We start from the raw sequence: 12325 nt of genomic DNA on the forward strand, positions 1-12325 counted from the left end.
TTTGGATCCACGCTCATTTTTCATGAACAGAGAAGAAAAAAGGGAGAAATGTCTGTTAAAGCCAGGCTGGCCATCTGGAAAGGGAAATGTTGCTGCTGCCATTAATTGCTCACTCCCCAAGGTCTGGAATACGCCTGAAGTCAAAGGGAAGAGCAGGAGTGAGAGTGGGGATGGAGAGACCAAGGGAATGATGCAACAAAATCAATGCCTGCTCCATCCTCCTGATTTAGGTGATCGATGAACTCGTGGGTGTCTGGGTTGTGGGAACTGAGAGCAGCTTTAATACTAATTAATATTATAAAATCATGGAATCATAGAATCACAGAATGGTTTAGGTCAGAAGAGACCTTAAAACTGATCTTATTCCAATCCACTGCCACGGGCAGGGACACCTTCCACTAGACCAAGCCCTGTCCAGCCTGGACTTGAACACTTTCAGAGATGGGAATACTTCCATGGATATCACTAATGGGAAAAAGGGGAGGGAGCATTCCGAGCCAGCCCTTAGATAGACGAGCAAGCTGTCGTGGCTGGTGCACGGCACATATAGCTTGTACTGAGTGTCAAGCCCGGCTTTTCCTCCGGCCAGACCGAAGGATGGGGAACAGAGCGAGAAAAAGGCGCTTGGGCGGGTTTGCATCTCTGTGGGGTGAAGCAGCCGGGAATCACGGAGCGGAGGGTGTCCCGGGGGCTCCCCGCCCCCACCGTGGCTGCATCCACCCCGGTGCCCCTGGGGGGGGGCTCTGGGGGCTCCTTCTTCCCTCGGGAGTGGCGGGACTGTCGGTGCCCCCGGCGTGGGTCGGGACGGCGGCAGCTCCGCCCGGCGGAGGGCGGCGGGGCCGGGCGGGAGGCGGTGCCGCCGCCGCCGTGCGGGGACACACACACCGGAGCTGTGCGAGCCCCGGTGCTGCAGCGCCCGCCGCTCCGCTCCGCTCCCAGCCGGGACTGGCTCCGCCATGGGCGACGGGGCGGCGCGGCCCCGCTGAGCCCCGGACACCCCGGCATCCCGGCAACTCCAGCACCCCGCACTCCGGTATCCCGGGAACTCGGTACTCCGGCAGCCCGACAACTCCCCTCCGCTGACCCCGGCATCCCCGGAGCTCGGGACTCCGCTGCCCAGGGAACTCACATCCACAGCATCCCAGCTCTCTGGAAACTCCGGTCCGCTGACCCCAGGTCCTCCATCACTCGACATTCCAGCATCCCGGGAACTCGGTACTCCACCGCCCCGGGAACTCCACTGCGCTGACCCCGGCTCCCCGGGAATTCGGTACTCCGTCATCCCGGGAACTCATCTGCGCTGACCCCTGCTCCTCCATAACCCCGTGCCCCAGCTCCCTGGGAACTCAGGTCCACTGTCCCCGGGTCCTCCACCCTCCAGTACCCTGGCAACCCGGGAATTTAGTACTCTGCCACCCCGGGAACTCGGCTCTGCTGATCCCGGCTCACGGGGAACTCAGCACTCCATCATCCCGGGAATTCATCTCCGCTGACCCCATCTCTTTGAAAACCCCGTACCACAGCTCCATGGGAACTCAGCTCTGCTGACCCCGGCTCCTCCATAACCCAGTACCCCAGCTTCCTGGGGATTCATCTCCACTGATCCCAGCTCCTCCATAACCCGGTAGCCCAGCTCCCCGGGCACTCAGTGCTCAGCTCCCCTGGAACTCATCTCTGCTGACCCCAGCTCCTCCATAACCGGATACACCGGCTCCCCAGGAGCTCCCATCCACAGCACTCCGGCTTCCCAATAGCTCCCTACTCCCGGCACCCCAGCACCGACCATACCTTGGCTCCCTGGTGCTCCAGCTCCCTCTTAGCCCCGTTCCTCGGGCTCCCATAACTGCATCCCCATCTTCCCTACTCCTTGTGCCCCGGAGCCCCCAGCTAACCCCGGTTGTCCCAGCTCCACAGCTGCTGTGCCCAACGGCTCCCCGGCCCCCGGGCTCCCGGGCCCCCTGGAACCGAGGCCATGGCGTTCATGGTGAAGAGCATGGTGGGGGGGCAGCTGAAGAACCTGACGGGAGGCCTTGGCGGCGAGGAGAAGAGTGAGGGCGAGAAGTCTCCGGCAGAGGCACAGGGCATGACCCGCGAGGAGTATGAGGAATATCAACGGCAGCTGGTGGAGGAGAAGTGAGTGTGACTGGCACAGGGATGGGCTGGACCCTCAGGGTCCCTGAAGGAAGGGGATGCTCCTGCTGCAGTCCCCTATCCCATATATGGGAGCTGGGGAGAGCCAGTACCGGGGACAGCAGGACCGTGAGGGAGTTTAATGAGCCCCCTAATCCCTTAATCCGCTTCCTTGCCCGGGAGATGGGATTGTTTTCTCCTTTCAGGCTGTGCTGGGGGGAGGAAATTGTGGGGACTTTTCAGAGACAATGGGAGATGCTGAGGTTGGGGGGATGTGCAAACCCAAGGATGGGGGGCACAGGCTGTTGGTAACAGCCCTGTGTGGTTCGCAGGATGGAGAGAGATGCCCAGTTTGCCCAGCGCAAGGCGGAGAGAGCCACGGTCAGGTCCCACTTCCGAGACAAGTACAGGCTCCCCAAGGTATGGCTGTGCTGGAAACGGGGCGGGGAGGAGAGGAGAGGGCGCATGGGGAGTCAAAGCCCAAATGCAAACATCCTTCTCCCCATATTTTGGCCCCTTTCCATCATCTCTGAACACCACAGACCACCAGACCCTGACTTGATCCCCCTCTGCCCCACTTTTGTTCCCTAAATCCAGTTGGACGAGGGAAAGCCACCTTCACCCCAGACTCCCTGGAGCTGGGAGCAGAGCCAGGATTACACTTTCCTGGCTGGATTAGCCAGCTTCTCTCCCCAGATTATTTGGCAAATGTCTCCCACCTAGACTCCAGTTTTGGAATTTCTGCCTAATGAACAATTCACTAAAAACAACTTAATCAAGGGAAAATTCAACCATTCTTAGAATTACTACAAGCTCTTCTCCCTCCAAATCCACCCTTTATTCAGAAAGAGTCTCTCAGCAGTGAATACTCCAAATTGGAGCTGGGCTAATATTAGTTCCGAAGGGCCAGCTAAGCCAAGTGAGATTGTTCTGATTGTTTGGTGTTGTTCAGCCATCCTGGATTCACACCCTCCTGCTTCCCATCCCCTTTTATCACCAGGAAATAAACAGCCAGAGAATTTCTTTTTCCTCCTACCGAAAGCCAGAAAAGGCAGAGGAAGAAAAGATGGAGATTTTTTTTATTCTCCAGGGAAAATAGGGATTTGTTTGGAGCTGGCCCCACAATCCTTTCTCTGTTTTCTCGTGCTTGAAATGTCCCTTCTCATCTTTTGACAAGTTTCTTCTGCTTATTCCTGATCCCGCTTGGCAGCTGGGCTGCCTCATCCAGAGTCTCCCCATGGCTCTCGGCGCAGAGCTCATCCCGGTCGCCGGTGGGAGCAGTTGTTAGGCATACGTGTAGCTTAATTAGGTGCCTAAACCCCCCACAGTGCATGCTGAAAACCAGTTTATACTGGTGCTGTGCATGGGTTTTCATCTCAGCTCTTGCTGTGAGCGCCCAGGCTCAGCTCAGCCATGTCCCCTCTGGATCAGCATCCCAGACTCAGCCCCAGGGACCTGCCCACACGGACCTTAAAATAGGAAGACAGCCCAAAGCCCCTGCTGTGACATGCCCCCTTCCCACTGTGACGTCCCCCCTCCTGACTCTCTCCCGGCCCGTTCCAGAACGAAACGGATGACAACCAGATCCAGCTGGTAGGAGGTGACGTGGAGCTGCCCAAAGAGCTGGCCAAGATGATCGAGCAGGACAACGAGGAGGAGGAAGAGAAGAACTCGGTTATCGGTCAGCTCAGCAACATCCAGAACCTGGACCTTGATTCCTTGAAGGACAAAGCTTCGGCCACGCTAGAGGACCTGAAGCAATCGGCGGAAAAATGCGCCGTGATGTAATGGGGCCGGTGCGACAGTGGGGGAGCAGGGAGGGGGTGCAGCGAAGGGTCTGACGGGGGCTGCTGCCAGCGGCAGGGACCCCACCAGTGTTGTCACCCTTGCCGTGTGTCACTCGGGTCCTCCTGAACCGTGTGACCCCTTGAGTCCCCGACCCAGGTGTTCCTGCTGTGTGGTGTTTGTTTTGTTCTCTGGTCTGAGGTTAGAGCAAAGAGCCAGCATGTCCCCCCCATATCCCAATGCCTCCTCCTGTGCCCATGGCAGCGGATGTCCGCAGCCAGAGCCGGGGCAGTAGCAAGGAAGGAAAATGACCTTGGAGTGTTATTGGCCCATGTCAGTGTGGGAAGGACCGTGTGTGGTGGCCATATGCCGTGTCTCTGCCTCCACATTTCCACCCAACCTCCTAGAAATGACTGGGAGGCTCCAATTTGCTTCGCAAGGACGAGGCATGGTGCAGAACACCCTCCTTCCCTGCATCCCGTACCCATCACATGAGAAATAACATCCCGTCCGTGCAAGGAACACCAACCCCCCTCTGCCCTTGAGGGCTCCTCTAAAGGAGCCAGCCAGGAAGGACCTGCTATATAACCTGCTATATGATCCCATTTATCCCTGTGGGAAGGGGGGTGTTGAGGACCAGAAGGCTGAAGCCTGAATTAACACCAGAGAGGAATAAAACTCTCCCTGGTGCTCAGCTGAGCCCACACCAGCCCTTCCCTGGAGCAGTGGTGTACACCATCCCTCTCCTGGGGTGGGATCCACTTCTGTCCTTGTTCCTTCCAGGAGAAGAACAAAGTGATAAGGGAAGATCTCCTTCTCCTCCCCCTCCATCGTGCTGTAGCTGTGCGCTGTGCTCGGTTGAGTGTCCCTCCACCTCCTGTGCTATCCCCATGCCATGGTACTGTTATAACCGGTGGAATAAATACCAGGAGATGTCTATGCATTTATTTTTCTCCTCAAGCTCTATTCTCCTGATCAAGGTTTTGGGGTGCCCCTTTACAGAGCAAGGACGGGAGCTCAAGGGAGAAGCATCCCAAAGAAGGCATCGCTTCTGGTTGTGGTCACATTCGGGACCAAAGGGATGCTACAAGTGGCTTGTTGTTGGCAGTTGGGTTTAAAAGCAAAGAAAATTCCCATTTTTTCACAGGTTTTTTGGCTATTTTAATATGAAACCTTCAGAACACTCAGTCTCGGACACTGTGGGATGTCTGCAGTGCTGCTCTGAGCAAGGACACATCTCTGCAGGGATGAGCCCGTGATAAGTATAGGTGTGACTCCCAGGCGAAACAGCTCCAGCCAGATGGCATCCTGGCAGGCAGTGGGCTCCTGCGGCGAGGCTTCCTAGAAAAACCTGGCATGAGCTAGGAATTTATCACTCCAAATCCCGAGGGAGCTGATTAACTGCACTTTGGTTTTGTGGGGGAGGTGGGTCATCCAGGAAAACACAGGAGAGGGTGCTGGGAAGCTGATATTGTTGTCATTGTCATTAATCATCATCATCATTATTGTTGTTATTATTAATATTATTAAGGATGCTGGATCAGGCCATGGCTGGGGCTGCTGGGCCAAGAGATTCCTTTCTGCCCCCAGCTCCCTTTTAAGACTGTGCCAGGGCCAGGTAATTCTGGGAAACTCCTGATCTCCACCCCTGAGAGGACAGACAGACAAAGGCAGCTCAGGTGCGATGCTCTGGCTGTGAGGACATACATCCTCATGACCCTCCAGCCCCAAGGACCAGGAGACCTGCCAGCAGTTCTGGGGACATCTGCCCCCAGGGATCCCAAATCCAGCCCCACACAGCACTGGGAGCTGGGGAAAAATGAGAGGGAAGATTGGCAGGAGCAGCTTTAGCTCTGAAAGGAGATCATACCTGATGAGGATCAGCCCAAGCTGATCTAATCCCCCATCAGGAAAGGGATAGCAGAAAGCAGGCACGGACTGAGCTGAGCCCTTGGCATTTAAATCCCAGGCTGATGGTGAGGCATGATCAATAAACATCACAGAGGAGAGTGGGATCCCGACCAGAGCAGGGAGTGTTGGGGCTGGGGGATGCAGTCTTTCCGTTCATCCCACTCAAAACCAGCCAGGATTCTCTCCTCCACCTTTTCCTCTGCCCCCCTTCCCCTCTCCTCCCTTCCCGACCCTTCAGCCTTGCTCCGTGCTCTCCCCCGGCCCACGTGCCACCCCGCAAAGGCCGCGTGAAGCTCAGTGGGTTTATTTTAGGAGGCACCATGACCCCCAGGCATGTGAAAAGCAAAGCAGCACACGCTCCCCCCCGCCTGGCTCTGCGAGACGTGTTAGGCTTCAGCAAAGCGTTCCCAGCAAAGCGTTCAAAGCACTGGGAGCTCCGAGGATGCTCCGATCTCGCATCCCTGCTCCCATGGCTGGATCGCTGCCTCTGCCGGGGCGGAGAGGTTGAGATGGACGGAGAAGAGTTTGGGATGGCGGGAGCAGGGGCAGGCCTTTTCCTTGCCCATCAAGAGATCCATCCCAGCTTCCAGTGTTCCCTGCTGCCGGATCCCTGAGCATCCCTGCAGCCGAATATCCTGGCTGCCTCCATGCCATACAACTGCTCCAGGCATCAACACACAGACTAAAAAACTTAAAGCAAAGAATTAGCATGGATTAAAGCACAAAATGTGATTTTTCTCTTCTACACTCCCTGTATAATTCCCTCACCTATGGGGCCAGGATTGGGATGGATTTGTCCAAGTGAGCCCTTGCTGGCTGCTGAAGGATGCCGGCAGCAGGGAATTCTGTTGATAAAATAAAATAAATTTTACTGATCAAATAACATAAATTTTACTGACAGAACTCCTGCCCTCCTGCACCAGCCCCTTCCTTACCTGGCCACAGGATATTCCTCCTTCCTGCTGTGGAGCCTGGGATGAATAAGTGGCTTCCCCAATAGATTAAGCATTAAATGAGCATTGTTAAAGTGCGGAAAAAATTGAGCCACCATGGAAGGCTGGGGGAATGTTCCTTCTTTTTGCAGGCAATTAAACTTCCCTGTGAGCTGCTGCGGGAAGGGATGGCCCCATCCATCCAACTGCTGCTGGTCCAGCTACCGGGATTAATCCAGATTAAAGAGCCCTGGGAAACCCCAGGGTTGGTTCCACACACTGACCCAGCTCACTCCAACCCGCTGAGTATCTGAACTCACATCAACCCACGGGCTGGCACCGTGAGTGTGACAACCCATCTGCCACCCTCGTGTGTCTCTTTGGGTGACAATCTGGCCCCAAGAGCTACCCCATGAGGGTTGGAAGAGCCCTTTTGGAGAGCTGGGTGATGGCATGGATGGGACCAGAGCACGGCAGCGCTTGCTCCTCCCTGTGAAGCTGAAGCCACGCTGAGTGACAGAGGCCACACTGCCAGGCTGGGACTGCTCCCTTCCTGCCACTTCCCCTCCGGTCCAGGCGGTGACATTTGGGCAGCGCTCGGCCGAAAAGCCCTGATGCAGAAGAGACTCACATCCACCCCGACACAAAGCCAGGGCACCCCAAGCTCCATGACCCCGGGGGGAGCATCCGGAGCCTCGTCCTGCTTCCAAAGGCTCCGGAATCAGCCGCGCATAAAGGCAGATGCGATTATCCGCGCCGGCTGCTGCAGCCAGCCGGTGCAGCCATCCCCAGTGGCTCCGTGCTAGCCCCAGGCCTGGGGGAGGACACGGGGTTGGAAAGCTCTTTAAAGCCTTGGGATATAATCTCTGCTCGGAATAATAAAAACATATAAAAATGCCTTGTCGCATCTGCCCAGGAAGCTCTTCACCGGCTTGGGCACGGAGCAGCCAGCACAGGGGCAGGATCTGGGGAGAAGGCTGTCTGAGGAAGAGCTTGGCTGGGGTCATGGCTCAGAATATCCTTAGAACCCCCCAAAAAAAATCCCCCCCATCACTTGCTCCAGCCCCTCTGCCTTCCCTCCCAGCCCAGCCCAGTCCTTCTTCACCCGCCACAAAAATCGATTGGAGAAAACAAGATTTTACGTAACAGCTCGTGTCGTTCTGCTCTGTGTTTTCCATGCACACAAAAAATAAAAAGATGGGAAGTGAAAACAAGGTCAAACCTTGCTTTGGCTGCCTCATGTCCCCAGGGAGCACGGGGAAGGAGAGCACCGCTGGAGCAAAGGAGAGCACACCCTGGCTCTGCTCCTGGGGGACAGGGATGAGGGTCCCCAGCCCTCCTCGATGGCTCCAGGATCCCATGCTGGCTCTGGGTCCTGGGCTTGGCTGGAGACCCTCTTAGGGCTCAAATCACAAACCTGAGAGCAGAGGAGGTGGAGAAACCAAAATTAGCATTTATTAAAGACAATAAATTACATTCCCTTGAGATACAGAAGATTTTGAGATGAGTCCCTCGTTTTGCAGGACAGGCGGACCTCAGCACCCCTGACAAGTGATTGCCGGAAATATGGTTTGGATCTTGGGGTTGTCAGAGCCCTGAGGAGTGGAGCAGAGCATGCAGGATGCCGAGGATGTCTGCCCCTGAAGGTGGCTGATTCCTGCTCATGTCAGACTCAGTCGGTCCCTGCTGAACACTGCTCACACCCATGACAATGATGATGCAGTCAGTACCTGCCAGACTCCAGGTCTGGAAACAAAAAGCCTCATTCCCAATGCTCCAGCAGTGAGAGGGAGGTATGGCTGGGCTGGGACAGTGCAAGGGGGTGCTGGAGGCTGGATGAGCCGTGGTGGGTACGGAGGTAGAATGCTGGGTGAGGAAGGCACAGCAGAGCACCCCTGACCACCCTGGGCTCCCGGCTGGGATCCGTGGACCTGGGCTGTGCAGACGCTCCCCCAGAATTTGGGAGGTGGAAGAAACACCCAGCCAAAAAATCAGGGTGGATATTCTGCTGGAGCCCGGTGCCAGGATAAAAATACCCATCCTGTGGCAGCCAGCGGAGGGAATTAGAGTGGAATAACCCGCCCGCCGTGGAAGGGGAGGCTGCAGCAGCAGACGGTCGAGGCAGGGCTAGGAGGGAAACGAGCCCAGTGCCTGGGAGAGGAGGCAGATGGCCCTGTGGACCCCCCGGGGATGGGAGCCCGAGGGTGACTTCTGAGGCGTTACCCTGATGCGGTGGGGACGGAAGCCTCGTCTTTCCGATGGCATCTCTGCACAGGGCAGTGAGCAGCATCCACTGGCCGGCTCCTGGGAATCACTGCAAGGTACAGGCTGTGCCGGGGGACAGAGGGGACTCACCTGGCTGCACATGCCACTGTCACCCTGTCCAGGTGGGCTCCCAGACTTGGATGACCCCATGCTGGGAGGAGACGATGGTGTACGGGGTCGGGATCACCCATGGGCAGGGATATCCCCATGGCTGTGGCAGCTGGAGGGATATTCCCCGCCAATCCCCTCTGAAAAGGGGGACTCACCACTCCGGATGGGCTCTGCCAGCGCCTCCTTGCCCACGGACTGTGCCTGCCGCATCTGCCAAGGGAGAGGAGAGTTTCCTAGCCTGTATCCTCGCTCAGCTCCAGACCCACACCAATCAACCGTACCTTGATCTGATCCTTCAGGTACTCAGCTCGGGCCATCAGCATCTGGATCTGGCAGAGACAAAGAGATGACACAGTCTCTTTGGAGCCAGGTCAAGGGGGACAGGTGGGTGTCCCATGGCTGGCACTCACCTCCGCATGGAGCAGCTCCCGTCGCCGCCCTGCTGGCTCCGCTGCAGAGGAAAGAGGGATGTGCCATTGGACGAGGCATGAGAGCAGGATCCGCCCCTGCCCTCCAGCTCCCACCACAGCCCCAACTCACCAGCCAGGAGGAGCAGCAGCTCCCCCAGACTCTGCTGGTACAGCTCCAGGGCATCACCATCATCCCCGCCTTCGTCCTCCTGCAAGAGATCCCAGGAGCTGGCTGCAGCTGGGGGGGATCCATCAGCTCCCTCCCCACCAGGTTTGCTCCTTCCCCTTCCACTTGAGGGAAGAGGGGGCCCCCAAACCCACCCCTCACCTTGGCCATGGCAGCTGAAGCCACTTCCAGCGCTGCACAGAGCCGAGGCTTGTCCTTGGCCATCTCTGCAAGGAGACATGGCAATGGGGATTGCCCAAAACATTCACCCTTCAGCCCAAAACCCCACCAGTGCCCTCTGACCGCTCCAACACTGGGGGTCCCCAAAAATCCACCACCTTTAAGGAGCTCTCTAGCTGGATTTCCTTTCTCCAGTAGGTTCTTGTTGCTGGAGTTGACCAAAGCCTTCAGCTCCTCTGCTCGGGAGATGTACTGCCCCATCTGTGCACATTTGGGGGGTGAGGGGATGTTACAGGGGACAGAGGATGGAGGTGCAGCCCCCCACCTTCCCGGGGGTTTTTGGCTCACCTTGGCCCGGATGGCTTCTCTCCGCCGTGCATCGCTTTCATCTGCGGGGGAAGGCGACCAAACGCTGGGGTGGGTGGGCTGAAAACTGACCTCACCCGGGGTGCTGCCCTCCAAAACACACCCAGGGAACACACAGCCCCCAAGGGGGACTCACAGTGCAGTGCTGGCACGAAATACTCCAGGGCTTTGCAGTAGAGGGAGAGGGCAGCGTTGGCATCCCCCTCTTGATCCTTCCTCACTGCCTCCACCACCAGGTCAGTCTGGGGGACACAAGGTGGGGCTCAGGGCTCAGCCTCCCCATATTCCCAGGGTGCAGTCCCCCAGCTCCCTGCTCACCGCCTTGCCCAGGCTCTCAGGGCCTGGGACATGCTCCATGTCCACAAAGGGGTGGGCAAAGAAGCGCTCGAAGGAGATGCGCTTCAGAGGGTCCCTCTCCAAGAGTTGTCCCAAGAGATCCCGGCATTCTGGGGAGAGCTGGGGTCGGCTGGGAAGCTGGGGAGGGAAGGGGCTGAGACCACTGACTGCTGTGGGAACCCATCCCATCCCATCCCATCCCATCCCATTCCCCATTACCTTCACAACCCAGTCACTGCGAATCTTCTCCTCCAGCTCGGCGAAGGAGTGAGAAGCAAAGGGTGGCTCCCCAAAAAGTGCTTCTGCAGGAGGAGAAGGAGAATTGGGGGGAGCTGGAGAGGGAGAAACCTGCCCCGAGTGGACCCCCGAGGAGATAAAAGCCAAAGCCCACCGTAAAGGATGACGCCCACCGACCACAGGTCCGCGCGGGCATCGTACTGCTGGCGACACACCATCTCAGGGGCCATGTAGAGGGGGGAGCCCCGCAGGACACGCTGCTCATCCCATGGCGACATGTACTGCGCAAAGCCAAAATCTGGCAGGGAAAGAGCTCATGGAGGGACAAGGAGAAAGAATTCTCCCTCACCAGCCCCTCCCGGGGAGCTGCTCTGACCTGCCAGCTTCAGCTGGGGGTTCTCCGGCGCGCTCAGGAGGATGTTCTGTGGCTTGAGGTCCAGGTGGGAGATGTTGCGGTCGTGGAGGAACTTCAGGGCGCAGGCTGGGCGGGTGGATGGGCACATGGCAGTGTGGCCCTGCCCCAAAAAACCCCCAGGGAGGGTCCCCAACAGGCAGTGTGTCCTTACCGAGCTGCTGCAGGAAGATGCGTGCCACCTTCTCAGGGAGGATCCTGCGCATCCGGATGAAGCGGGAGAGGTCGCCCCCAGCACAGAACTCCATGATCAGATAGATGTGGTCGCTGTCCCACTGCAAGGCAATAAGACCTCATCGTGCCACACCAGCCAGTTCCACCCACACGGGTTTGCCTGGACCAGTTTGCCCAGTTGCTGCCACCGAGCAACACTGATACACCCCTGGGAAGCCGGGATGGGCCCAAGCCAGAGCAGTTTTGGCTCAGAGTGCCCCCCAGGAAGCCCCCAGCCCACCTGGAAGTCCTTGAGCTCCACGATGTGCGGGTGGCGGATGTTCTTGAGGATCTCGATCTCTGTCAGCAGGTTCTCCACGGACGCCCGGTTCAGACTCCTCCTGCTCACACACTTGATGGCTACCACTTCACGAACGTCCCTCTGCCAAGGACGGGGGTAACCCTGCAGCCCCCCACCCAAACAGCCATCCTGGGGTGCTCCCCCAGTCTGTCAGAGAAGGAGGGGAGGAACCCTTGCGAGGGGGTGGCAGGTCCCAGGCTGGGGGCTGCAGGTCCCAGGCTGGGGCTGTAGGGGTTGTACCCCACGTGGAGGGCTGGAAAAGGGGGGGTCCCACGGGAGTGGCGGAGCAGATTGAGGGGCAGGAGGGGGACCCCCGCGGCGGGCCAGGCCTTACCTTCCTGAAGGCCTTATAGACGGTGGCGTAGGTGCCGGAGCCAAGGCGCTCGGTAAGGATGAACTCGTCCAGGCGCGGCGGGGCCCAGCCGGCCCCGGCCATGGCCCCTCCGGACCCGGCACACGGGGCCGGGACCCGCTTCCGCCTTCCCGGGGCGCCACGGCCTTGGGCACGCCCCGACCACGCCCCGACAGTGTCACCCACCGTCCCCCCCCCCCCCCCCCCCCCCCCCCCCC

General features: G+C 58.2%; 2 protein-coding genes across 6 annotated transcripts; one reads left to right on the top strand and one right to left on the bottom strand.

The window, feature by feature from the left end:
- The first annotated feature begins 1048 nt into the window (after nucleotides 1-1048).
- CPLX3 (complexin 3) lies at nucleotides 1049-4852 on the top strand. 3 transcript variants are annotated; one of them, XM_017816853.1, is made up of 5 exons: nucleotides 1049-1270; nucleotides 1907-2133; nucleotides 2463-2550; nucleotides 3694-3926; nucleotides 4699-4852. In XM_017816853.1, the coding sequence occupies exons 2-4, from the start codon at nucleotides 1973-1975 to the stop codon at nucleotides 3916-3918; spliced, it is 474 nt and encodes a 157-aa protein (XP_017672342.1). In that variant the 5' UTR covers nucleotides 1049-1270; nucleotides 1907-1972; the 3' UTR covers nucleotides 3919-3926; nucleotides 4699-4852. The 3 variants fall into 3 exon arrangements, with proteins under 3 accessions (XP_017672342.1, XP_017672344.1, XP_017672343.1); XM_017816855.1 differs by having other exon boundaries at nucleotides 1049-1215; XM_017816854.1 differs by lacking the exon at nucleotides 1049-1270 and having other exon boundaries at nucleotides 1336-2133.
- A 3305-nt stretch (nucleotides 4853-8157) lies between these two features.
- Nucleotides 8158-12240, bottom strand: ULK3 (unc-51 like kinase 3). 3 transcript variants are annotated; one of them, XM_017816838.1, is made up of 17 exons: nucleotides 12090-12240; nucleotides 11696-11836; nucleotides 11396-11516; nucleotides 11206-11310; nucleotides 10984-11127; nucleotides 10812-10894; nucleotides 10575-10730; nucleotides 10393-10498; nucleotides 10239-10279; nucleotides 10049-10151; nucleotides 9873-9937; nucleotides 9675-9753; nucleotides 9545-9585; nucleotides 9416-9463; nucleotides 9290-9344; nucleotides 8982-9086; nucleotides 8158-8175 (listed from the first exon to the last, which is right to left on the bottom strand). In XM_017816838.1, exons 1-16 carry the CDS (start codon nucleotides 12189-12191, stop codon nucleotides 9070-9072), a joined length of 1407 nt encoding a protein of 468 aa, XP_017672327.1. In that variant the 5' UTR covers nucleotides 12192-12240; the 3' UTR covers nucleotides 8158-8175; nucleotides 8982-9069. The 3 variants fall into 3 exon arrangements, with proteins under 3 accessions (XP_017672327.1, XP_017672326.1, XP_017672328.1); XM_017816837.1 differs by lacking the exon at nucleotides 8158-8175 and adding an exon at nucleotides 8195-8353; XM_017816839.1 differs by lacking the exon at nucleotides 8158-8175 and adding an exon at nucleotides 8195-8353 and having other exon boundaries at nucleotides 11696-11795; nucleotides 12090-12198.
- Nucleotides 12241-12325: the final 85 nt, after the last annotated feature.

This window comes from Lepidothrix coronata, unplaced genomic scaffold, assembly GCF_001604755.1.
Source record: "Lepidothrix coronata isolate B3197 unplaced genomic scaffold, Lepidothrix_coronata-1.0 Scaffold58, whole genome shotgun sequence".
Lineage (NCBI taxonomy): Eukaryota > Metazoa > Chordata > Aves > Passeriformes > Pipridae > Lepidothrix > Lepidothrix coronata.